This window comes from Caretta caretta, chromosome 9 (genome assembly GCF_965140235.1).
Source record: "Caretta caretta isolate rCarCar2 chromosome 9, rCarCar1.hap1, whole genome shotgun sequence".
Lineage (NCBI taxonomy): Eukaryota > Metazoa > Chordata > Testudines > Cheloniidae > Caretta > Caretta caretta.
The window spans coordinates 3,637,559-3,663,891 of NC_134214.1; the positions used below are offsets into that span (position 1 = coordinate 3,637,559).

A 26,333-nucleotide genomic window follows, 5' to 3' on the forward strand; every position below is an offset into this window, starting at 1 on the left:
TCCAGATCCCGTTTTGGATTCCAACGCTCACACACTGTTTGAGTTTAGGGGCATTCCAATCTGTGGGATTGGTTTGGATGTTCTTTATGGGTTTGCCTCCACAAAATTGCTTCTACTCGAAGGTGTGTCCTTGCTGTTCTCTACAGCAGTGGTTCTCAGCCTTTCCAGAGAACTGGACCCCTTTCAGGAGTCTCATTTGTCTTGCATGCCCCCAAGGTTCACCTCACTTAAAAACCACTTGCATACAAAATCAGATATAAAAATACAAAAGGGTCCCAGCACGCTATTACTGACAAATTGCTGACTTTCTCATTTTTACCACAGAATTATAAATCAATTGGAATATCAATATTGTACTTACATTTCAGTGTACAGTATACAGAGCCATACAAACAAATCATTGTCTGGAACTTCAGTTTATACTGACTTTGCTAAAGTTTTTTCTGTATCCTGTTTGTAAAACTAGGCAAATATCTAGATGAGTTGATGTACCCCCTGGAAGAGCTCTGTGCACCCCTGGTTGAGAAATGCGAACCACAGCTCTCAGGTTTCCGTGGTACCCGTCTACAACAGGAATGATCTCAGGGTGACCAGATGTCCTGATTTTATAGGGACAGTACTGCTTTTTGGGGCTTTTTCTTATATATTCTGCCCCCCTCCCTCCCCCTGACACACACCTGCTGTCCTGATTTTTAACATTTGCTGTCTGGTCACCCTAAGTGATTTGCACGTAGCTGCTGCAATATGAAATCTACCACCAAGATGGGGCAGTCAATGGGCCTGGTTTCAAGGCAGTGTCCCATGCTTGTGCTGCAGGACTTGGCAATGCATTGCCACAAGGCCTTTAAAAGTTCCATCATCATGTCTATTGAATTGCTCTCACAGAAATAATGACCGCTCATCAGCCCTGCTGCAGCTAGTTCACACATCAGGGTTTAGTGGTGTAAGGCTGGGGCAGCCCCCACGTTGTTGTCATTTGAGTACACTCCCTGCGCAAAGCTCTCCTTGCCCAGTGTATTCAAGTCAGCATGCCAGGATTTTTCCTCTCCAAACGTCCTTAGGATATCGGTCAAATTCTGGAACGTTTGACGAGCTGAAACCCCAGATGCTGCGTTGTTACCAGTGCGTTGTCAGAGTCTATTTAAAGAGGAAGCCCAAACACCAGCCTGAGAGGAGGAGAATGAAAAGGGATCACTGACTAGTTATTACCAGCAAGGTTAGATGCAGAAGCACTTGGATCCATGGGACACCAAGGCAGGCTGCATTAGCAGCATGTTCGAGTAGCTAAGGCAACTACTCTAGGAAACAGAAATTCCAGGTGTTAATCCCAGCTCTGCCCCTGACCTACTGTGTGTCTTTGGATGAGTCACGTCGACTCTTTGTGCCTCAGTTTCCCCATCCATGAAATGAGGATAATGATATTTGCCTTCCTTTGTAAAGCGTGTGGGGATCTGTAGATGACAAAGCATATAGAGGTGCCAAGGATTATTTATTGTCCATGCCAGTCATAAGCTGACAGGAAGGATGGCCTTGTGGTTCAAGCTCAGGAATGGAAATCGGGAGGCGTGGGATCTAGTCCTGGCTCTGCTGTGACCTTGGACAACTCACTGCCATCCTCTGTGCCTCACGTAAGATGGAGATATCCGTGCTTTCCTACACCACAAGGGTGTTGTGGGGCTGAAGGCATTAACCCCTATAAAGTGTTCTGAGACCCTTGCATAAAAAGTGCTACAGAAGAGGCAAATGCTGTTACTAAAACACCGTAAATGTCCAAGCACTGTACAAAGGATTGGCCCCAAAGAGTTTACAGCCAATGAGACCTGGATCAATAATTCAGGAAAGGGGCAGTACAGAGAGACTGCTGGGTAACAAACACTCTCACTCCACAGACACAAAAGTGGAGAATGCCTACCACACGTGTCCCGGTGGGTTTCATCGATTTTAAGGCTAGATCATCTCGTCTGACCTCCAGTATAGTATAGGCCAGAGGAACTTCCCTGAATTCATTCCTGCTTCAAGTCCAGTAGCTGTGGTTGCTCTAGAGCAGAGCTTTTCGAAAATCCTCCACAATCCTTGGTAAACTGATCCAATAGCTAATGAGCCTCACTGTTTAGAATGTGCACCTGATTTATAGAATCATAGGACTGGAAGGGACCTCGAGAGGTCGTCTAGTCCAGTCCCCCGCACTCAAGGCAGGACTATTATCTAGACCATCCCTGACAGGTGTTTTTCTAACCTGCTCTTAAATTTCTTTAACGATAGACATTCCAAAACCTTCCTGGACAATTTATTCCAGTGCTTAATCACCCTGACTGTTAGGAAGTTTTTCCTAATGTCAAACCTCAACTGTCCTTGCTGCAATTTAAGCCCCTTGCTTCTTGTCCTATCCTCAGAGGTTAAGGAGAACAATTTTTCTCCCTCCTCCTTGTAGCAAGCTTTTATGTCCTTGAAAACTGTTATCATGTCCCCCTCAGTCTTCTCTTTTCCAGACTAAACAAACCCAATTTTTTCAATTTTCCCTCATAGGTCATGTTTTCTAGACCGTTTTTGTTGCTCTTTTCTGGACTTTCTCCAATTTGTCCTCCTCTTTCCTGAAATGTGGTGCCCAGAACTGGACACAATACTCCAGTTGAGGCCGTATCAGTGCGGAGTAGAGTGGAAGAATTACTTCTCGGGTCTTGCTTACAATACTTCTAGTCTGTATTTGTCTCACTTCAGCTTCCAGCCATTAGCTCTTATTATAACTTTGTCTGCTAGATTGAAGAACCCTCTATTATCAAATTTCTGTTCCCCGTGCAGCTACTTATAGCCTGTAATCCAGTGTAATCCAGCCTTAATCTCCTCTTTGATAACCTAAATGGAGTGTCCTCCTTGGGGCTTTCACTATAAGACACAATTGTGAGATTTGGGAACTCGAGGATTAAAATGGCTGAAGTGTACTTTAGGTGCTGACAACACCCAGCACGTGTTCCAGACAGGAGCAAGGGCCCCAAAATCATTGCCCTGGCCCGCCGATGGTCTCTGCATCCTGCTTCACATGAGACGTCTCTTCTCCCTCTGCAGTTGGAGGAGCAGAGTGAAACTGAAAGGAGACAGTGGAGCTTCACAGAACTTCAATGGTTCAGCAGATCTCTAGGGAGGGCGCGAATAAAAAAGCAGAGGTGGCCTAGCCTCCACCTTCTCTGACCCGCCTTGAATCATGCTCTGTTTGGAATCCTCATGCGTCAATACATCACCTGACCAGCAGCTGGGGCTGGAGCTCTCTGTATAAATATGGTGCTAAAGGCTCTGTGCATTGACTTTAAGTTTTCCTCTGGAGCATGAGCAGCTGCTCCCTGCCAGAGGCAGGAGATATTGGTCTAGATGAAACTAACAATCTATTCCAGTATAGCAAATACTTATTAGCATTTCAATCCAGCAATCTCAGTGCAGGGGAAAACGCCAGAGTCTGAATGTTTTACTGCACCAGGAGATTCTGTACACAGCTGCCAAGTTGAGGAGGGAGAGCTACTCCCTTTGGCTGATCGTGATAACTGGACAGCTCTCGTGGTGGGTGGGTGTGCGTGCGCACATGTGAGAAATCACATACTACACTAGGCCCAAGGTGACAACAACATTGTGCCGAAACTAAAGTGTCAGTTTTAATGTTAATACCAGAAATGTGTCAAAAAAAGGATGGATCTGGAAGTGCCTTTTCTACCCCCATCACCACGCTAAAGGTCTGTGTATATCTCTGCAGCTTTAGCAAGAGGAGAGCAATGACTATATTGTTAGGTCTGCACTTGCCAAGAGCAGATGCAGTGTGACATGGTTTAACTGTTATTCTCATGGGGTAGAATCCGCCCCTGTGCAAAAGGCCCACCTAAGTCCGTATGCAATTCATAATCCTGGTGCAGACCCTTAAAATTCATGTCATTTAAAAAAATAAAATAAATGTGGGGCTCTTTAGTTGCCTTCTGCTTTTGGAGCTGCTAGGCATTACATTTTTGCATTTTTCTACACAAATATGAGGGCTAGAGACCTAATTTTCTTTAAAATGAAAGCCGAGATTCCCACAGAAATCACAGGACTCCAGGAGCTGGGACCCTTCTGTGCTGGAGTGATTTCCGCCCAAAAGGATTAAGATGAGGGACACACAATTGGGAATGAACCTAACTGTATTCTAAGGTTCAGTCACAGGAGCTCTGCAGCTATGCTGGGTAGAGGAAACTATCCCAGTCATATTAGCACAAGCTGCCACAGAGCGTTACCAGTTTTCAGCAAATAACTGTCCACATTCTTGTGACGTATCAAAGCTTGGCTTCTCCTCCCAGTCGTTATAACAGCAAATAATCAAAGATTAGGCCAGCACTTTGGCTGGAATAAACTGGCACAGCTCTACTGAAATCAGTGGAGCTACACACCATCTGAGGTTTTGGCCCTTAGTATTTTACCTCCTCCCTACCTGGAGGGATGGGAGTTTGTTCCAGCAAGGGCTGCATTTGCCATTTTTACAGCCCTTCACAATTTTACCACCTTCTCCAACACATTTGAATGGCAGCTCTGTCCTTAACATAACTTACCACTTTACAACATGGTCATACAAGGACAGAGCTCTCTGGTAAAACCTGATCGGTGCCTACAATTAATAACCCAACCTGCTCCTGGCAATGATTGACAAAATATTTGCATTTCTTCGCTTGTATTTTCATCCATGGTGAGGTGACACATCCAGCTGTCTGTGACGGGGACTGTCTAATTCAGGAGGCTATTCTGTTTTCTTTCCTTTTCACAAAACTCTCTGCAGTTTATTACCTCTCCTGCCACACATAACCTCACTCCTCCTCCTCTACTTAATCACTTAAGGTTGATGTGACTTTATATGAACCTGGCTTGAGTCATGTAAACCTTGGTGCCATGTAGTACTGGAGAGAGACTGACAGAAACAGTTCTGCGGTGGGTGGAATGATGGGCGAGACCTTAAGAATATTCTAATTTTCACGCTAGACAGGGCTGCTAATTTCAGACTCAAGTTTCATTTGGAATTCCTCCAAAACCATGTTTTTATTTCTCCATTTCCTCCTACCGTTTGTCTCAGCTGCTCTCTACGTTTTTTAGTTCCTCATGAATCATAATGGGAAAGCCCCTGGGGTTATGTTCAATCTCCTAATGACAGAAAAAGGGTATAAAATTTGGCACAGGAGAGAGGTTGTGGAATGAATGCCACCTGTCCATCTTTCAGAGAGTGACGGGAGGGTCACTGTGCTCTGGCAGTATTAATTGGAGGCAGATGTAGGCCAGACCCTCAGCACTGACTCAATGACTTCAATGCAGCTGCGCCCATTGACCCCAACCGAGCCTCTGGGCTGGTAGCCACACCAGCCACACGCTTCCTACAGTGGATTCCCAACGCATGCCTCCCACAGAGAAGACAAATTAACAACAGCCACACTTAACGTAGAGACAAGCAGTCAGACTGATTAAAGAGCTGGGGGAGGGATTAATTCCCAGGTAAAGGCCTCCAGAACTCAATGTGTGACACCAAAGGACAGCTGAGGGGGAGAAGGTGGGAGTATTTGCAAACCCCATGGCTGGGGGGGAATGGGTGTCGAGATGACACCGAGCATGGGAAAATGGAATTCAGGGTGCACAGGAGGAAATACTTCCTGGCGGCGAGGTCTGCCGGACCCGAGGGAGGTGATCAAGGGCCCTTTTCGTGAATCACTTAATGAGACACAGTCCATTTGAAATCTAGGGCGTTTCAACAGTGGGGTTTTTAAGTGTGTTTCAGGCCTTATCTTGCCTATTTTGGGGCTGGCCACCCCTCTCTCTAAATGTTAGTGGCTGTGTGAAAGGCCCATGCCAACCAGTGGGGGAACTGGCCCGACAGGGCCACCACTGAAATGGCCTGTGCGCAAAGGCATGCTAAAAGGCCTACAGAGAGACGGGGGTTATTTTTTAAAGCTGTGACCATGTCCCTTTAAACAAGGATATGAAAAAGCACCACAGAATCCACTGAAAGAGACCCATCTGGCCTCGGCAGGAGGTGGGGCTGGATCCTGCCCACAATGAAATCAGTAATGAAGCTTTAATTGATTCAAAGGTGAAGGGTCAAGCCTAAGTTCACGTCACACTTTTGTACCCCTTCATAAGGAGATTGTTTAGTCAACACCTCCCCTCCGATTCACCTCACAGGAACTCTTCCCTCTCCCATCTCCCTGGGCCAACATAAGGGAAATACTGAATGTCTTTTTATATCTATTTAGCAGCCCAGCCATGCATGCCCTGTGTGGCCCCAGAGGTCCCTAGATCAGTTTGGGACTACATGGTCTCTCCCATCTCAAGTGCCAATGAGTGGAACATTTGGTAACATCACTCCAGCACTCCTGCATGGCTGTTGTTTGACTGGAAAAGAATGAGGACATGTCGAAGGAAGCGAAGCCAGTCCGGGAAATCCCCAAACCCCTCATCATTGCTCCATTCGCTTGGCATCCCCAGCGGCTCTGCTGTGGTCTGGGAACTCAGCTAGAGAACACAGAAGTCGTTGTTGTTGGACAAATCGGGGTACTGGCAGAGGGCAAGAGCCGAGAGCTGTGCAGCTGGGGGCTCTAGTCTGTTTCCGCCCGAGACTGGCTTGCAGAGGTGAGTCTCCCATTTGGACTTGAGTACGGCTCGGCTCTTCTGCTTGAGTTTATCGCCATTGTCACAGTACGTCACACAGCACTGACATGGCATGAACGGCTTGGCTCGGTGCTTGGTCTTTGACCTGGGGGCTGGGGCCACCCCACTCTGAGCTGCAGCGCCCATTCTGGAGCTCTGCGGTTCCAGCTGGCCTTTCAACCTGCTCCTCCTCCTCTGGACGTGATCCAGGCTGATGTCTGACTGCGAGGAGCAGCTCTCGTTCCAACCCGAGCTGGAGCTCAGGCTCCTCAGGGGCAGGGCGAGGTGTAAGGTTTTCCAGAACTTGGAACCGGACGGCTTGGATTTATCCCCGTCCCAGGTCACAAAGGAGACAGACTCCTTCAGCTGGAGAATGCCAGGATGGGTGACCTGCAGCGGCCTGTACTCCACCACAATGAGCTTGGTGGAGATGGCGTTCTGGCACACGATGCCCAGCTTGAACTCCAACAAGCTGATGCTCTTCTCAGTCAGGTAATCGGGGCTCAGCACCACGATCATCCTCCGGCTTCGCTGAATGAAGTCGAAAACTGCCTCAGTGGTATCTAGAGAGGCAAGGGTGAGAGAGGAGAACAAAGCCAAATGAGGCTATTTCACTGGACACATGCATGGCCCTTCCCAGCTGGAGAAGAGAGAAATTGGTTCATGCAGTCCAGCCAAATGTTACTTGCCCATGGTCCCGGCACACAACAAATATCAACAGCTGATATTTTTCAGTCAGCATCCCCATCACGGTGCAGGTTGGCAGGCAGACTCTGTGCCTGGTAAGTTTTCTTTACAAGGCTGCTAGTGAATTTAGGAGCAAACCATACCAGGTCAGACCAGTGTTCAATCTGGTCCATTATTCTATCCACAACTGTGCCAGGAGCACCTACTTCACAGGAAGGAGCAAGAGTCTCCTCAAGGGATAGGTAGGGAATTACTTGCCTATAGGGCTTACAGCTGTTTTGCATCACTAGAGCAATGCAAATGTTTTTTAGAAGATATACTCTCTGAATTATTGTGGGGCAGGTCTCTGGCCTGTGCTCTGCAGGAGGTCAGACTAGATGATCACAATGGTTCCTTCTGGCCTTGGAATCTAGGAAAGCAAACAGTTCATCTGGCCCTGAGAGCTTTTTTTTCAGAAGGCTACACCTGTAACGGACATCACTGGGGGCTTCTCGCCAACTCCAGAAAGCCACCTCTTCTTGTCTCCCATTGGACATCCAAAAATTGAAGCACCCCAAATTAGAGCCCTTGGAAAATGCTGGCCCTTGACTCCTCCATGTCTCAATTCATCCTTCTCTAAAGTGGGGACAATAAAAGTACTGCCTTGCAGAGGGCTTCATTAAAGTTTGTACAGTAAGGGGAGCTCCTTAGCTGGAAAGGTGCAAGACAAGCCCTGTGTATTTACTATTAACAGTATTGAAATGGGACTGAAGCAAGGCACAGCCTTAGCCTTCCTGGCTATAGCTCCGATGATGCAGGTTACACAAAGTGTATTAGCCGCTGACAAATGCAAGAGTTGTGGCTAATGGCTTCCCAGTGAACAGGCTAGAGATTACTAGGGCTGTGCCACTTAGCAAATTCACTCTCCCTAATTGACATTATTACCATGAAAACCCAACGAACACAGAAGGGCTGGCCTCGCACTGTGAGTGATGGCATCTGGCACAGGGTAGCTGGGGCTGGTAGTGTTTAACCAGGGCAGAGCGTGCTGGAGGGAAAACTTTAATAAACACAAGAAGAAAAATCGCCTATAAAGAGCTGCCTTTGCACAGGAGCGCACCCAGCAACTTCCGTTGCCCTTGTTCAGATCCCTGACGTCTAGGAGCTGCCACACGGGAAGGTTACGTTGCTGCATCATTGAGCAGTTTTAACAAGCTTGTCTGGTCTCAGCTGTGCAATACAGAACCAGACTGCGGGGAGGACGGAGACTGGTTTTTCCTGCAGGTTTTTCCTGCAATCCTACTTGCTAGTGATTTTGTTGTGAAGGTCTCTGGTCTGGTGCCTGCACATTTAGGTAGCATCTACGCGCACTGCAGAGCACCCCAAAGTTATGTGCAAAAGGAATCTAAAAGCGACAGATTTCTATTAGCTCTTTAAAGGCTGTAAAGTTAGAGTACATCTGGTGCCCTAAGCATTCATTTGGCTAGCAGTCTGGAAAGGCTAGTTTGTGCATCAACAACCTGCTAGTATGTAGTCGTCAGGAAAAAGGCAAGCCTGAGCAGAATGAGAAGCCTTCTCGGACAAATGGGTGATGGGAGAATAAGCCTAAGGGAGAGGTTGACTTTGATTAAGGATGAATTCCTAGCTCTAACACAGACTTCCTGCGTGCCCTTGGGCAAGTCACTTACTCCATGCCTCAGTTTCCCCATCTGTAAAATGGGGGTAATAGCCATGCCATCCCCCTTTTGTCTTTTTAGACTGAAAGCTCTTCAGGGCAGAGACTTTCTGTGTGTATGTGTGTGTGCAGCCCCTACAACAAGGGGGCCCAGTCCTGATTGGAGCCTTTGGGTGCTATTTATAACATGAATAGGTACCGCTATTTGGATGGCATACATGTGACTAAGGTGGTACCTAGGCCTCATGATGCTGGGTCTCTGCACAGGGGTGAATTCCACCTGCTAGGGTTCTATTTACAATAGATGCTGCCGCTGGGACAGAACATTTTGCCTTGGCTACACGTATTTGCTGATGAAGAAATGGAGTAAAATTAAACTCAGGAGAACCGTGCAAGGACTTAAATGCAAAAGTGAAAATAAACATTTTATTTAAAAGTAAAAATATGTATATAAAACCCAACAACACTGACACATCACAAAAGTGAGAAAACGTAGAATGGAAAAAGGCCTTAAAACAGCAAATGAAATGGAAAGCAAAGTCCATTCCAATGTGTGCAAAGCCGGTCCTCCTCCACAGCGAGATAAAATGAAGGACTTTACATTTAGCTATCTGTTGACTAATGTAAAGTTACAGCACAGAATCAGATGAACGCACCAAATTAAAGGTACAAGCTGTGCTAAAATCCTGCACTGGGAACCAAATGCCATTCATAAATAAGTGGATAGGCTTATTTGGGATGGGCCCCAGCATCTGCCCTATGCAAGGGACATTCAAAAAGCCGAACGCTGGCCTAACAGCTCCCATTGCAGTCAGTGGTAACTTGCATGCTTTGATCCTTCATTGAATTGATGGAGATGGCCTGCTTCTTGGTAATCCTGTCGGGGAATGGGCACAAGCATCTTGAATCATTGATGCTGCTGGAGTTATGCTGACTTACACTAGAGGACGGTCTGGTCCATTATTTTTTAAAAAACATATTAAATCAAACAAGTAAAATTAAACACAGGGATTTTCTGTCCTAAAATAAATCTCTATTAACCTAGTAACTAAGGGTCTCTCGGTACCTGAGCCAGCAGTGAGATGCAAGATGCTAATGGCTGGGAGATGTGGGGACATTCAGATTCCATGCACGCAGGCTGTTTTTTTAAGTCAATTTAGAATGCAACAAAAAGTGGTTGGAGTGTGATGTGGGGCCTTCCATCCTGCATTCAGATGTCACAGCTACTTGATGGTAACTCTGGCTGCGTTTATCGCAAGGAGATGCTTAACGTGAAGAGATTCCAAAGCCCCAGCAGGAAGAAATGGGACAAAACAATGCACTTTACAGGTTAATCCTGGCTTTACGCAGTTTTATAAACTGTGAGGTGCTGATTATATCACAAGTGACAACATGAAGACTGAGTTTACGGCGCCAGGAAACCACACTGCAGAGCCAGCGGTAGATTACGGCTCCAGCACAGCAAAATACATGTTTTATCCTAAGCAAATGAGCAGTTCTGTTGACTTCCAGGAAGCCACTTGGGACTTGGAGTCATCAGGACTATTCATTTACTTAAAACTAAGTATGTGCGTAAAGGCTTTGCCGGATTGGGACCTAAGCCAGGACGTTTTACAGCTGGGCTCCTTGGCTGTCTCTCCAGGACAGCACAACTATTCCTGTCCAGTTGGTTGGACAGTGCACAGATTCTAGCTGTTTGTTTTTAACAATGGCTCCACAATGCGTGTCCCAGTCTCACCAATGGGCATCACAGGGACTGTGACGCTGGCAGACCAGGAGCCAGCTCATGCCAAGGCCCCTAGGTCCCCACTGAAACCTAACGAACGCAGAGCCGGAAACCCGTCTGGCTCAGCTGTGGGGTAGAAGTATTAAAATAGGTATTCAATTTATAAAAATGTGTTTAGACTTTATGAAATACTTGTAGAATGCTGCATGTATTAATCTCGCTTAACATCTGTAGCCCAGGTTATAAGGTACCATTAAGTGTTTGCATTGTAGACCTCTGTAGCTGTGTAACTCATCAAACAGGAAAGGAGCACTAACTCATGTAAAATGCTGGCTTCCTGCAGGAGGGGTTAGGCCCTGCCCTGCTCTGCAAGAAGGCCCATTGAAACCAAATGAGCCATTGTGAAACATCAAAGAATAAATTGGTTATTAATTGCATTCGCCCCCTTCCCCACCCTATCAGAAGAGGAGACCTGCATGTAAATTCATCCCATCAGTTTGAACTCAGGGAGGAAGGGAATAAAAATGTCCAGCAAGAAGAACCTCAAGCTCTGTGCTGCTTGAACTCTTAGAGGCAAAGATTTCTAAGCCTAACAGAGTTCCCCAGGCCTGGGTTAGTCCTAAAGAACATAGAGCTTGCATATTACGGCACCTTCTATTACCCCTTTGTAACCTAAGACTGTAACCCATTTGTGTGTGTATCTTACCTGCTTTAACCTTGAAAATAGCTTTCATTTTCTTTCTTACTTAATAAATCTTGTTTGTTTATTATAGGATTGGCTACAAGTGTTGGCTTTGGTGAGATACTAGGGTGAAACTGACCTGGGGTCAGTGACTGGATGTTTGGGACTGGGAGTAACCTGAATATTGTTGTGATTTTGCGGGGGTAAAGGACCATCTATCACAAGGACAAGCTTACCTAAGTGGCAAGATAGATCGGATTGCCCAAGGGGACCGTCTGTGACTCCATGTTAAGGCTGTCAGAATGCTTGAGTTCACACTAGATACTTGGTTAGTGAAATCTAGGTATAGGACTCACAACCAGTTTGGTGTTTGTGCCATTTCTTCACAATTTGCCCTGAGGTTGGTACTCAAGCTTGTGAGCAGCTCTGGATAGCCTGACACTGCTTGAGTGACAGGGCGAGTTACAGGTCAACCAAGAGTTACAATCTTAGCCACAAACAATATACATGCATTTGCCAGGAGTAACACTCAATTCCAGAATAAAGCAAAAATGCCCCCATGTACCAAGACATCTAGGTGCCCCAAGGGAGAAAGAGAATTTTAGGACAATAGTAAATGATTAACAATTCTACAGACATATGGAAAAACCAATCCTCCTCCCCTAGGAAAGCAGGGAAGAGCTGACCTGCCCTGAGAACTAATTGTCCTCTAATATTAATCATTAGTAAACATTTCTATCACAGAAGAATCTCAAAGCTCCAGCCAGAGCCAGGCCCCATTATGCTGGGCTCTGTAATAAGACAGACGCCTGCCCCAGCGAGCTTACACTCCAGCGCAGCGGTTTAGCACACCAAGTCCTTGCCTATTCCGGCCAGTGTCGGTGCTTCCTGTCTAATCCAGGATAAAGCAGCCCAGAGTGGAATTTTCAAAAGCACCCGGCCTAACCCTGCTGCCACTGATGACAGAAGGGGCTTTACCACTGATGTCAACAGGAGGGAGCAGAGTGAGAGCATTGAAAGAACAGCTGGAAAGCAGGCAGGACTGGTGCACTTGGGCCCAGCACCAACGGGCACTCTTAAGACCAGGAAAGACGCTTGTTAGGACTCGTCAGACATGGGCTAGTGGCCCAGAACCGCTCCACTCATGCATCGCACTGCTTCTTGCACATCCAGCCCAGCTAGTGTCCTTGGTGCTTCTCACTTCAGAGAGTGGGAATTCAGAAACAAAGTATAGGTTGGCAAATACACTTCCATAACTGTTGTTTTAAAAAGTGCAGATCTACAAAACCAAAAATCAGGACAAGTAAGAGAATAAATAAAAACTCTTTATTGCTGGATACTCCTTAATAATCTGTGCAGGGGTGTTCAGCCTTCCCTGAAACTCTGGAAAGTATGTGCAGACTCAGTCCCATGTGTCACCACAGGACCTGCCGAGGTCTGCCTGTTCTACACGGTGACATACAAGCAAAGTTGCCCACTTAACCTTTTGTTGTTGCTGCACTTCTGAGCTAGGAGAGCATTAAGTGCGGATAGGGTGACCAGAGGGCAAGTGTGAAAATTCAGGACAGGGGGTGGGGGGGTAAGAGGTGCCTATATAAGAAAAATCCCGCAAAATCAGGACTGTCCCTATAAAATCGGGACACCTGGGCACCCTAAGTGCGGACGTTACCTCTCTGAAGCGCCACCCCAAGCATGCCTGGCAGCATCAGATGTGCTGGTTGACTCACATACCAAGCGCATGAAGATGTGGGCAGAACTTGGAGAGAGGTGGTTTGGGTTTTGGTTTTGAAACAAAATGCCTCCTTTAATTCCTTCCACAGTGTTTTCCAATGGCCAGCGGCATAGGTTGAACAGGGACACTGTTCTTCAGCAGGAAAGCAGAGCCGTTTGCAACCCTTGTGCAGTCCCTGAGCTTGTTCTACAAATAAGGGTCATACACGCATGTGAAGGAAGGATCTGCGGCACTGTATTAATAATGAAACTCCCCTCGATTCCGAGGATTGGGCACCACAAGGGTTTGGAAACTCGGAACACTGCCAAGAGTTTCTGAGCTGGGCCAGCTTTTGCCAGAAGGGCTGTAAAACAAATACCACCAAGGAGTACCTTCAAAACAAAACATAAGTACATTTCTGTGACAATCGCTTCACATTTGTAAAGTCCCTGAAGGGAGTCGTTCCCATGGGAACACATCCAAGAATGGTACGAGCCAGCTGAGTGCGAGGTGTGAGCATGTGTTGTAGTATACGTCCCATCCTGAAGCAGAAATCAGGAGTGTCTGAATGAGCAACGTGGCCACGCCCGTCTCCAAGGATCCTTACTGAGAGCGTAACAGCTCGTCTGGGGACTTTGTTCAAACTGGCCCGGTGCTTCCATGCTGGGGTCGTTACCGCCACGAGCCACTAACCAGAAGGGATGAAAGGTCTTAAGGAGAGACAAAGGGGGATCGAGGTCCCAGAATACCGGGCAGGGCTCAGGTCAGATCCCAAGAGTGAGAACGCTGACCCGTGCAAACGCCTCCCTTCCCCCAAAGGATGCTTGCACCCTTCCTGGATGGCAAATATTTAGACCCTGAGAGTGGATGTAATGCTGACTGGGTCTTGTCCAGCTAAATAAAAGGGGGCACATTTGAAACATTGGCCAGTGAGCTCTTCTCTGACCAGGGCAGTTTAAAAGGCCATAGGAAGGTGCCGTTCTGAAACGCTCAAGATGGAATCCTTCAGCGGGTATGTTCTTGCCCCCTCCCCAGCCTCGCTATCCCTCCTCTATCACACATCTCACAGGGAGGAATTGGAAAGCTCCTGCTCATTGATGCTAGCGCGCCTGGTCTTCTTCTTCACTGGCATCTCCACCTGCAGCTGCTTCCAGAACCTGCCCCGTGGGTACTTGGACTTCTCGCCTTTCCACTTAATGACAGTGAGCGCAGTCTTGGCCCGCTTCAGCTCCTTCACCTTGCTCTTCTTGATGGCTTTGTACTGGACCAGGATGACTCTGATGCTGCCCTGGGAGGCCATGTTCTCCAGACCAGCTTTGAGCTCCAGAAGGGCTTGTGTGCCCTGGAGGACGTAGTTGGGGCTCAGCACAACGAGCAGACGGCGGCTTTTCTGGATGAAGCTCAGAGTTTCATCTGTGACAACTGGGAGAGAAAGACACCGAGCTGGTTAGCGACGGCGGAGAACGCACCGCTGAGGGACTGTGGTGAAGCAGACCCTCCTGGGAGACCGAGCCCCTGTGTGTGTCTGCATGGGGATTTCGCAACCACTTCAGGCAGCTCTACCCAATGAAGGCCTCTGCTCCAGCAGCCAGCACCCCCTTCCTTCCCAGCAGCTGGGCCTTTACTGATCCACAGAGGAACTGCTCCCCATTCCCAACCCCGGTCCATGCTGCCCTTCTCTCCAGCACAAATGGCCAGGCTCCACAAGAGCAGAGAGTGGCTGGGGTCGCTCAGAGCCAGTGCTATGTAAACGCCATCATGCCACGTTACCACGAGAGACTCGATCACTGCGGGAAGGCTGCTTTGGGCAGGCCTGGATTTATCCCAGTTATAAGTGGGACAGAAAAGGAGACCCCGCAATCTACTGGAGCCAAGCACGACTGTCACGGGGTGTCATCCCCCGGGCAATGTTATCACCTCAGCTAGGGGGAGATGTGATCTAAGAGAAGCCAGGAACATCTGCGTTTTAATCCTGCTGTCACACAAACAGGCCTTTGGATAAATCATTTCACTCCTCTGCCTCAGTTTCCCCCGCTGTGAGATGGGGATAGTAATTATCCACCCACTGGGGTGTTCTGAGGGTTAATATAATTTTGAATTGCTGGAGTTCTAACTACTCTCCTGGATCCATTATTAAGCTCTTGCTCCTGGATTCCTCATCACCGCACCCCCACACTGTTCCCAGAGGCAGTGACCTCCGCCGCCCAGGTTTTTAATGTGGGGTCTCTAAAGCGACACCATGAGAGTCAGTGACATGGTAGCGGATGCCTTTGCTTTCCAGCAGCAGCGAGCAGATTTGCCTGAGCCACCTTCACAAAATTAATGCAAAGTCCTTCTGAAAGCGCATCTCCCAGCGGCTGCTTCCATCGTTCACGGGCAGAAAATATCATGGAAAAGAAAGTAACACTGGAACTTAACAGCATTCAGCCGCCAAGGGTGCCTGACTCACTCCTGCCAGCGGCACTGGAGGGATAATCCATCTCCCCCCTGCTTCTTCATCAAGGACAGCATAATCCTCTACCTATCACACAGGCGCACGCTCTGGGGGCAGGGTACTTCCCTAAGAAGCAGAGGAGTTGAAGCCCGGTGGTGTGTGATGGGGGAGCAGCAATGACCTCCTCACCGTCCAGGTGGGCAGGGACTGGCGCTTGGGGGACCTAACCAGAAGGTGGCAACTGCTGACCATTGCTGTGAGCCTGCGTCACACAGATGGGTATGGAAGCACCCCTGGTTGGGCTTGTGGCGAAGGGTCCCTAGGTCAGGGTGGAAGGGAGAAGCAGCAAAGCGACATGGGCGGGCAGGCAGGAGAGAAGCAGAGACATGAGAGTGCAGAGCAAGAGAAAGAGAGGTAAACTTGAAGGCACAGCTTGGCAGGTGGATTTCCGTGACCTACTTTCTTTAGGAATTCGCTGGGGCCTGTCAGGAGTTAGCGGATTCTCATTCTAGGAAGCCGTGTTTAGCAAATCTGGCTCCCCTGGTCACCCCAAGAGACGGGCTGCGCTGATACCAGCCACTCCACTGTCCACGCCAGAGGCAGATGTGTGGTGGGGACTAGTGCTCACACACTGAGCGTCACTAACTTCTGGGGCACATTCTCTTGTTTTGGCATAGGAGGTGGCCGATGCATTTTAAAAACACTTTTGCAAGGGAGCATGAGGGTGAGGGAAGCCCTTTTCTGCACTCCTTGTTCCACACGTCCCCGTGGCACGCTCAGGGTCTTTGCTTCCGGAGCACGGCACAGGTGGTTGGAGCCACATCGCAGAGGCTGGTGCTGGAAGCAGCCACAGGCAGCTTGGGGCCACGCTTGTTTGACCCATGCACTGGATTCACTTCTTCAGACAAGGCAGAGGAGTGGCCAGTCGCCTGGTGATGGGTGTCGCCAGATGCGCAGTGGCAGACGTCACCATGCCACACGGGGGATTTAAACAAGGAGCTTTTCTTTTTGTGCAAGGACACACAGTGAAGAGCCCAGCAGATCAGACACAAAGAGACGACTACTCTGCAATTACCCACATTACGGCTCAGCTCGACTGACAGCTCTGCCCCACCAGGAGTTCCTAGCACAGTGCACGGCTGAGCTATCGTGCTGGACTTAGCTGATTTATTTTTTTTAGCTCTTATTTTTTTAAACAGGTCCCTGCTGCTTCTCTCTCTCTCTCTCTCTCTCTAGAGAATTTAGGAAGAGGATCAGGCTTGCCCTGAGGGCAGGATACGCTGTCTGCCTGCAGACCTGCCACCTTCAGATATGATCCTGCCAGACCTTACAAGGCGAGGAGAGAAAGGCTGTATCAACTCTTCGCTGGAAGAGTGCCATGGATTGGCTAGGGGCTGCAGGGAGTGGTGCTGGCCAGTCAGCAGATGCTGGTTAGAGCTGGCTGAATAACAGTAAAAAACATTCACCAAGTAATTTGAATCATGTATTGAAATTTGTGAATAACTTTTGGCCAGCTCTAGAGATGACTGTCCCACTGAGTCACGCTGTACTGGTGCGGCATGAGGGCACCATGCTGCTGGAAATGCCACCTTCACACACTCGCCACCAGCAGTCATTGAAATTCCCATGGCACTTTTCATTGCAGGCGATTCATATGGATAAGATATTCCTCATGTCCTGTGCTGAACTGCCGCACAGTGGTGCTGCTAAACAACCCCTGGGTTCTGGACCCGAGGCGGATGAAGCAATCCCTGGGCCTGCTGTTTGGAAAGCGCTTTGGGACCCTTTGAGATGAAAGATGCTCTGTTCTTTTGAACTGGACCAGTCCCCGAGGAGGCAGAGTGGGTGATATCGCACATGGAGAGAAAGGGGGTGAGAACACCAGAGTGAAAGGCAGAGGACGATTTATAGTTAGTTCCCAAGGAGAATGTGCATTTGCTGGGTTATGAGAGAATACAGCAGCCCGCACCGTTTGAGAGCAAGGCACGAACAGAACAGTGGAGCTGTAGGTCAGATGCAGAGCTGTCCTTCCTGCTGATATAAAATAGCTGTGGAACATAATGAGCTGAGACGTGAACCATAACGAGGCAGGGAAGAGAGTAGTCTGTTAATGGGCATCTGGGACTGACACCAGAAGGAAAGGAAACAGTTAAGCATTTCCTAAAGCAACCGGCCAATCTGCTCTGGAAACATTCTGCCCCATGTGTGCTTGGCTTCATTACAGTAATGTAGGCCTGGAAAGGACCTCAATAGGTCATCTAGTCCAGTGGTTCTCAAAGCCGGTCCGCTGCTTGTTCAGGGAAAGCCCCTGGCGGGCTGGGCCGGTTTGTTTACCTGCCACGTCCGCAGGTTCGGCCGATCGCGGCTCCCACTGGCTGCGGTTCCCCGCTCCAGGCCAATGGGGGCTGGGGGAAGTGGCAGGGGCCGAGGGACGTGCTGGCCGCCCTTCCCGCATCCTCCATTGGCCTGGAGCAGTGAACCGCGGGCAGTGGGAACCACGATCGGCCGCACCTGCAAACGCGGCAGGTAAACAAACCGGCCTGGTGCGCCAGGGGCTTTTCCTGAACAAGCGGCGGACCGGCTTTGAGAACCACTGATCTAGTCCCGCTCTCTGCACTGAGGCAGGACTAAGTATTATCTAGACCATCATGACAGGTGTTTGTCTAATCTTAAGAACCCCCCAATGACAGAGATTCCACAACCTCCCCAGGTAATTTGTTCCAGTGCTTAACTATCCTGACAGTTAGGATATTTTTTCCTAATTTCTAACCTAAACCTCCCTTGCTGCAATTTAAGCCCATTGCTTCTTGTCCTATCCTTGGAGGGTAAGGAGAACAATTTATCACCCTCCTCTTTTTAACAATCTTTTATGTATTTGAAGTCTGTTATCATGTCCCCCCTCAGTTGTCTCTTCTCCAGGCTAAACAATCCCAATTTTTCAGTCTTCCCTCACAGGTCATGTTTTCTAGAGCTTTAGTCATCTTTGTTGCTGTCCTCTGGACTTTCTCCAATTTGTCCACATCTTTCCTGAAGTATGGTGCCCAGAACTGGATGCAGTACTCCAGCTGAGGTCTTATCAGCGCCGAATAGAGCAGAAGAATTACTTCTCGTGTTTTGTTTGCAACACTCCTGCTAATACATCCCAGAATGATGTTCACCTTTTTGGCAACAGTGTTACATTGTTAACTCATATTTAGTCAGTGATCCTCTATAACTCCCAGATCCTTTTCTGCAATACTCTTTCCTAGGCAGTTGTTTCCCATTTTGTATTTATGCAGTTGATTATTCCTTCCTAAGTGGAGTACTTTCATTTTCTGTTACTGTCTTTCCCTCCTCATCGAGTGAGGAGCCTCCCATTCATGTTCCTACAATGTGGGCCTACCCTGTTCCTGCCATCATTGTTCCTACACTGGGGCCACGGGACCTTGGTTCTGGCTTTGTGCCACATAGCCACATCTCACCCTTAATGAACTGCTCTACCTGGAGCTTACTGCAAAAATGACCTTGTGGGTTCCATGTTTATCGCCTCTCAAGAGCTTCAACTTACCTGTCCGCAAATAATTTTTTTGTGTAACTGCCAGCCCTGCAAACCCTACCTGGGATCTGAGAGCCAAGCTGGATTCTTTCCTTCTTGTACATCACCACCAGCAATAAAGACACAGGAGGCTGAATTATGCCTTCCAGTGACACCTGTGCCAACACGCGACTGGAACTTAATGAATCAATCTTGCTGATGCACAAGAAGGGACAGAACCTCTTTCTCCCAGAGCAACATCAGCTCTGCAAGGTGAACTGGAGCAGAAAACAATAAAAATATCAATTTGCTGAGCCGACTGCTAACAGGCACCAGGAGCAGATCTGCTGCGGAAGGAGATGCCAAGTTTACAGAGTTTCTTCTCAGCACAGAACTGCACTTTTTAGCCCACCGCTGCCTCAACGTTGTGTTAAGAAGTAGAATAAACCCTGAAGATTTAGCCTAGAAAAAACCAAAAAACTTAAATTGTCAGTGTTCAGCAAACCCTCCCTCAGCTGTCTGGCACTTTGCAGGGGCTGAACTAACCTGCTATTTTCACTTTGAGTCAGTGCCCAAAGCCCCCAGTCAGGATTGGAGCCCGCTATTGTTTCATATTCTCTGTGTGTATATAAAGTCTGCTGCAGTTTCCACGGTAAACATCTGATGAAGTGAGCTGTAGCTCACGAAAGCTCATGCTCAAATAAATTGGTTAGTCTCTAAGGTGCCACAAGTACTCCTTTTCTTTTCGCTATAAAACTGTAAGTTTTTGTAAAGGGCCAGATGATCTGTCAAGCGACACCCGTGCAAACACATGGTGAGAACTGCTCTGTGGCCCCTACTAAACTTGGCTCCATGGTTTGGTGACATAAAAATGGTTTTCCTGAGCCTCCTCCCACCGGGGATTGTCAGTGGGTGGAAGAAAGGAGGAGCCACGGTCCTTCCCCTTTCTCTCAGCATTCACGCCCTATGGGATGCAAGGTCTCAGTCTGCTGACCACTGGCCTTAGCTAGGCGGACAGGATCAATGTAGAGTGAACAGCTGCTGAACAGAACTATCCAGGGCTGGCTGCAGGAGCCTGCTCCTTCCCAGCATCTGCCTGAGCCTGACCATTGGCAAAAACAAACAAGCCGGCGTACGGCTCACCTCTTCATGCAGGCTTTGCATTGACCAACCACCCAGTGGCTTTACCTCGTCACCCACTTGGGGATTCATCTTTGCTTTCCTATATGTCAAAGGAGTGGCACCCAAACACCTTGTCAATGGACTCTGCATGAGACTAGGAGAGCAAAAGGACCCAGGGTCTGATTCTGATCTCCCTTACAGCTGGCTCAGACTGGGGAATCACTCCTGGTTTGGGTTACCTGAGTGCACAAGACTCTACTTTGGAACAACCTAGCTAGTGATTTTTACCAGCACACGTTCTGACATAACCGGGTCCTCACCCAAAGCCCTCTGAAGTCAAGAGCTGTCTTTCCGTTGACTTCAATGGCTGTGGCCCTTATCTAGCCTCCGACTGAGGTTCTGGCACCCTCTGTGCCCTGTAGCCATGTGGGATTCCCCAAGAGATGGGGCATTTGGAGCACAGGCTGTTCTTGCATCTTTGCTTCGGCAACCCTAGGTTTGTACAACTGATCCAAGGAGTGTCCTGGATTTGGCCACTCCCGGGTGTGGAGCCCTTTGGCCCTGTCCATCATTAAAGGGTGGGCTCCCAATAAATGCAAATGTAGTATTTGCTATTCAGGGTTATTAATATGCTGATATTTACTAAGGATAGACGTGCTTCAGGGTATGAGCTGATCTCTAACTAATGGGGATTAGTAGGAAACTTTCCCTGGGGACTGATAATCCCATCACTGCTACAACAGGATTTATTGCACCTTCCTCTGACACAGAGGGTGCTAGCCACTGTCAGTGACATGGTAATGCACTGGATGGATTACTGATCAGGGCTAGTGTAATAATTCCCCTATTCCTCAGTCCACACCCATAACTTTATCCTCCCTTCCTTAGGCCAGTTCATAAATTTTAATTAAGGATGGGGGCTGGTTGCCTTGTGGTGCTTTTAGAGCACTGTACAGCACACCTCCTGGAAAGAGCATTGAAAAATACCCATTGTCATTTGACCCTGGCAGCACCCCCCCACACACACTAGCTCGAAGTGTTTGCAGCTGAGTGCAACTTCACATGAAGCAAGACACCAGAATCTGCTCTGAGGGATGTTTAATGGAGTGGGGGACGTTGCTTTGAAAGGCCAGTTCGTTATCACCCTCCTCTCCATCACGACGGCCTCCAACATAATTAAGGGGAAGGGCATAAATGGTGGGCATCCCCCGTGACATACTTACTTCCCCCGGGGAGGCTGTCTCTGTCGAAGATACACAGCTTGTATCCAAATTCGTTCTCCAGGACTCCACGCAGGGTCAGCAGCACAAACTCCTCCTCCTCGGCATTCCGGGCATAGGACACATAAATGTCATACTCCTTACCATCTGAGAGTCGGGAGCAGAGAGACACTTCTGTTACTGGCTACGGTCCATGCCTTCCCCCATTGTTCAGTCCCCACCTCCCCCGCTGGCTCTCGAGTCTTACAGGTGCCACGGACCTGTACCTATGAGCCATCTCGCCAGACAAGGCTTTGCGCTTCTCTAGCCTCAGCGGGACTCAAAGCGCCTGGCACACCTTCACTGGATCAGCAGCAAACCTGCCATTCCAGCCAGGGACCTACTATCATCCCAGTTTTCCATAGGAAGAAACAGCGATGTGGCGTGCCTGGGGGATGAGCTCAGAGTGACATAAGAAGCCTGATTCTGTGCTCAAGACAGAAGACTGTTCTTTCCACACCCTTAGCAGAGAGGCCAAAGACAGGACAACATAGCCCTGTCCCTCGAGATGGTCCCATGAGGGATCTTAATGGAGCAATGTGCGGAGAGCTTACATTATCATGGCCACACCGCACCTACTCCAAGGATACCCTCCTAGACCCTGCCTCTGGCTCCTCTCGCAAGCATTCAGTTCACCCAGAAAAGTGAAAACAGTTAAGGACATTTAGGGTCAGTGTTACCCTGCTTCTGTAGGGGGTAGAAATGGCCTGCCACAAAAGTTATCTCCAGAACCAAAGTGACTAGCAGCAAGAAGCAGGTGTTGTAACCCCATGGAACCCTTACCAAGAATGGCTTCATCCGTTCCAAAGTGAGCCCGGTAGAAGAGAACCATTTCGAGCCAATAAACGTGGTAGACGACGATCAGGATCACCACCAGCAAGACGGTGGCTCCCAGTCCACAGGCCAATTCCACAGTGTATCTTGGAGCTAGAACTGGGGTTAAAAACAGATCGATCTTTTTTCATGGAATACACTGGGCTTCCATTTTAATGGGCACATGGCTGGATCACAGGCAGCCGAAGGGCATAACACAATGTGAGCCCATCTGTAAATGGAGGTTCCTGTAGGACATCAAAGGCTAATGCCTAAATAAGTACACACACGCACGCGCGAGCCGTGGGCAGTTTTAGGGGGTTGGGCGGTTGCAACATGAAGGAGGCAATTGAAGGGGAACTGAAATGACTGAAGGGCTAATTCTGCTGCCCATACAGACACTGAAGATGGGTGAAGTAAATCACTCCCCACATCTTCCCGGAGCAAGACAGAAGGCCAGGGAGGAATCTCCGAGTCCCAATTCCTTTCTGCCGCAGGACGGCCGTCACTCTGGGCTGGGCCCAAAGGCTCACGCTGGCCTCAGAGGGTACGATTGTGAAAGCCGCCTGACCCCCGACTGTTTCTAGTCACAAGACAGAAGGAAGGCTCTGAGAAAACACTGGAAAGACTGAACTGTTTGCAAAGAGGTAAGATGACCTGTCCTAAACAAGATAGACTCTCTCAAGAAGCCAGCGTTTGCTAACAGTAGTATTTGAGATGCCCCTGTTTTTCCTCATCCTTAGAATACGAATTAACGTGGTAACTGTGTGGAATCCCTCGGCAAATACTGACCTTTTAATGGGCACAGCTGGACTAAGTGACATGCACAGTGGCAGTTTGAATAGAGAGCCATCAGCAGTAAGTGGAAGCATCACAAAACTCGTGGATGTAACTGAGCTTTATTAGCCAACAAACCAAACCACCAGAAAGAGAAAACAGAAACTGAAAGAATCCAGCAAGTCTCCATGGGTAGCGAACAGTACAAGAGATACAGGAAACAGTGAAAGAGACAATCCCAAGAAGAATAAAACCAGGAGCCAGAAATGAATATAAACCAGTGGCAGGGAGAGGAGGGAATTTTTTCATAGCCAACATAAAAGAAATACAAGCCCACTTGCTAACATTTATAAGGCAAATGGTACTGAGAGGTTAGGTCCTGGCCATCTTGAGCCGCGAGTGGCATGATGTGATGGTCTGCAGCTAGTTGACTTTAGCCTGCAGTGATCCAGGCTGGCTCTTGCATTCTGCTGTGGAATGGAGCAGAAAGAAAAAAGAAGACATAAGTAACTTGTCTACAGAAAGAGAAGCTTCCAGTCAACTATCCTGGGGTCTGGCAAAGTGGACAGGAGGGAAAGAGAGATAGTTGCAGACAGTCAAGCATCAGTCAGCCAAGAAACAGCATTCTGTGAGGTCCTGGAGGGCTGTTTTCTAAACAAAGGGCCAGCATGCCATGCATCTCAATTTCCCTATCCATATACAAGAAGTAAGCGCATAGACACTACAGTGATGACTGCTAGAGAAAAGCTTAAGGTAGGCAGATAAATGGCTCTAACCAAACTCTGCCCTTGATTAATTGCATGCTCTGTCTGGGGCTCCTTTCTGAAGGGACACACAAAGATTGTAGAATTGTCCACCCAAGACAAAGAAAAAGGGGTGAAAACAGATGCAAAGTGGTCATTAGTGAGGAAAGCCTTCCTTTGGGTCCATCATGTCTACTCTCCCAGCAACCCTGGCGGCAGCAGAGTATAACATTTGAGGAGCCAAGTGTCTTCCTAATGAAGATCTCTGAAATCCAGAGGACGACTCCTCATGTTGACAGAGAGTAGGGCAGAGCAGGAGCCACAGAGTTGTTCGACTTAAGTCAGGAAAAGGCTATTTTTTGGCATCTTGCATTTGAAATATGTTAAACCAGGGCAGACTCCTCTCTGGTGGAGCGTCTTAGAAACAGCAGTCTTTCCTGATGTGCAGCCGGGCAGTCTCTCAGGCCTTCTGTGTACAGTGCTGTCACCCACTGGAGGATAGTGAGGTAACAGAAATGTCTGCCCAGCTAAGGAAACCTGGTGCGGACATACCTGAAGAAAGGGTTTTGGCTGCTGTGAGATGGGTGTGTGAAACAGGAAAAATACCACTCAGGTTAAGCGAGAAACAGCTCTAAAAAAAGTCAGCTTTTTCTCTGAATTATACTTTTTATCCAGAATTTGCCCACAGTCCTGGCAATGGCTCTCTAGATCACCCTCCAACAGTAGCCAAGGCAGGGACCAAAACCAGAGCGCTGTGAGGAGTGTTTCATGCTCTGAGGTCTGTCTAGTTTCCATCTGGGAATCTCAAAGGAAAGTGACCTTGAAGGGCTTCAAGCACAGCAACTTCCAAAAGGCATTTCCTGTCTGTCCGGTCACACTGGTGGGGAAACAGTAAGGTGGTGATCTGCCTCAGGGACACTCTGCCAGGAAACCCATAATGAGAGACTGCCAACGTCTTTTGTCTTCAAAGAGGCCCCAGGGTTAGAGAGGTTGTTCAGATTAGGGTTTCCTAGTGAAGGGCAGTTATATGACACTGGCTAAAGTTGTTTCTTTAAGTGAAGTCCAGACTCAGGGGCCTGTTCTACTGATGCATAGGGCATGGGTCACCCCACACTAAAAATGCCGTGTTTAACAGGGATGAATAGCTTTGGTTAGAAGAACTTGTGTGCTCATCCCATGACGAGTTTCCATTGACTCTCTTGCAAAGCTGTGGCACGTTTAAAGCAGGGGAAAAGACCCTGAGCAGGGCCTGGGACAGTGACCATTGCTAGAGTCCAACGGGAAGGTCAGTGCATAGTTCAACCGGGAAGTCTAATCAGCCCATGGTTTTTTTGATTTTCTGGTGCACAGTCCAGAACTGCCATGCCTCAGCAAATGCTCCCCCATCCTGTGCTGACAGCACCCACTGCATGTACCACTTGGCACGGAGTTGGAAGAAAATATCCTTCCATCATTTAGGGCAGAATGATTTATGTAGTTTAGTGTCTGGGATATTGAGCTTTAAAAGAAGGGTCAGAGTACAAAGAAGGCTGCAGCTTCCCACACAGCCCAGCTTGGTCAGCAGAAATGAACATAGAAAAGCCATCAAATTTGGCTGCTGCAGGATGTATCTTCTCCTCCCGTGGTACAGAGATAAATGGGAACTGTGTCCATGCACCAAGGAGATAACAGACGTCTAAAGAACAACTGGATGGCGCCTCCGAAAGGGTCTGACAGCTGACATAGTGTAACAACCTGGTTCCGGCTCCTGAACTCGAAAACACCTGGGGCAGAACACCATGAGCCCCTGGTCCCTGAGGGCTAGGTTGAGCCTTTAGGCTCAGCCCTGTAGAAGGGTGACAAGTCGCGGCGCCAGCCAGAAGTAGCAGGAGCAGGGAACCGTGACAGACGGAATTCTCCCTTGCTTTGAGGGAGAGTTCGTCCTTTCCTTCCTTTCAGGGTGCAACTTACTAGTCTCTTTGGCCCTGCTCCACTTGCTGCCTGGAGGGAATAGAACCATGGTTCCACACCCCATCTTTCTTCATACCCACTTGAGCGCAGTAGGGAATATCAGGCATGCAGTCTCTACTCTCTTCCCTAGAGCCGGAAGTGCAATGTGGGTAGCAATAAGAAGGCTACACAGGAGCAGAGGGAGCAGGAAATATTTACTCCCCCTATTCCCTTGTATGACCGCATTCAGCCAAGGCCCATCTTGCCCCAAGAAATTTCTTCCACATTCGACCATGCGTCTATGATTTTTGCTTTGCTGCATCCGTTAAGCCGCTGCTGTGCAATTCCATTACCTTTCATTCCCACCATGGCCGTCTGGTGAACCTCTCCTCTGGTGTTTCTGGCATGACAGGTGTAGTTGCGCTTCAAGTCCTCGGGTGTGACCTTGGAAATGGTCAGAGTCCTTGTGATGTCCTTGTGTCCAAGTTCGGTAGTAGAGACACTGGAACAGAAAAGTTAAAAGGATTACACATGCTAACACTGGCTGCACTGTTTGTGATTTTTTTAATACACACACACACACACACACACACACACACAGAATTCAGCCTTTCCTTTTTTGCAAATCACACCCATATTTAGG

The 26,333-nt window shown here is 48.4% G+C and overlaps 1 protein-coding gene across 10 annotated transcripts in view; it reads right to left on the bottom strand.

The window, feature by feature from the left end:
• Positions 1 to 315: 315 nt before the first annotated feature.
• IL1RAP (interleukin 1 receptor accessory protein) overlaps positions 316 to 26,333 on the bottom strand; it is a 68,006-nt gene continuing 41,988 nt past the window's right edge. For 2 of the 10 annotated variants that reach the window (XM_048863896.2, XM_048863898.2), the window contains 4 exons: positions 26,044 to 26,192; positions 22,212 to 22,361; positions 21,393 to 21,536; positions 5,108 to 7,202 (listed from right to left, as the gene is read on the bottom strand). In XM_048863896.2, coding sequence (XP_048719853.2) covers positions 6,505 to 7,202; positions 21,393 to 21,536; positions 22,212 to 22,361; positions 26,044 to 26,192 — 1,141 coding nt within the window. In that variant the 3' untranslated portion in view covers positions 5,108 to 6,504. Of the gene's footprint in view, positions 1,167 to 5,107; positions 7,203 to 9,379; positions 9,858 to 12,700; positions 14,522 to 18,097; positions 19,510 to 21,392; positions 21,537 to 22,211; positions 22,362 to 23,124; positions 23,489 to 26,043; positions 26,193 to 26,333 lie in introns of those variants that run through there. The other 8 variants (XR_007358418.2, XM_048863902.2, XM_048863901.2 and 5 more) reach the window with 8 other exon arrangements.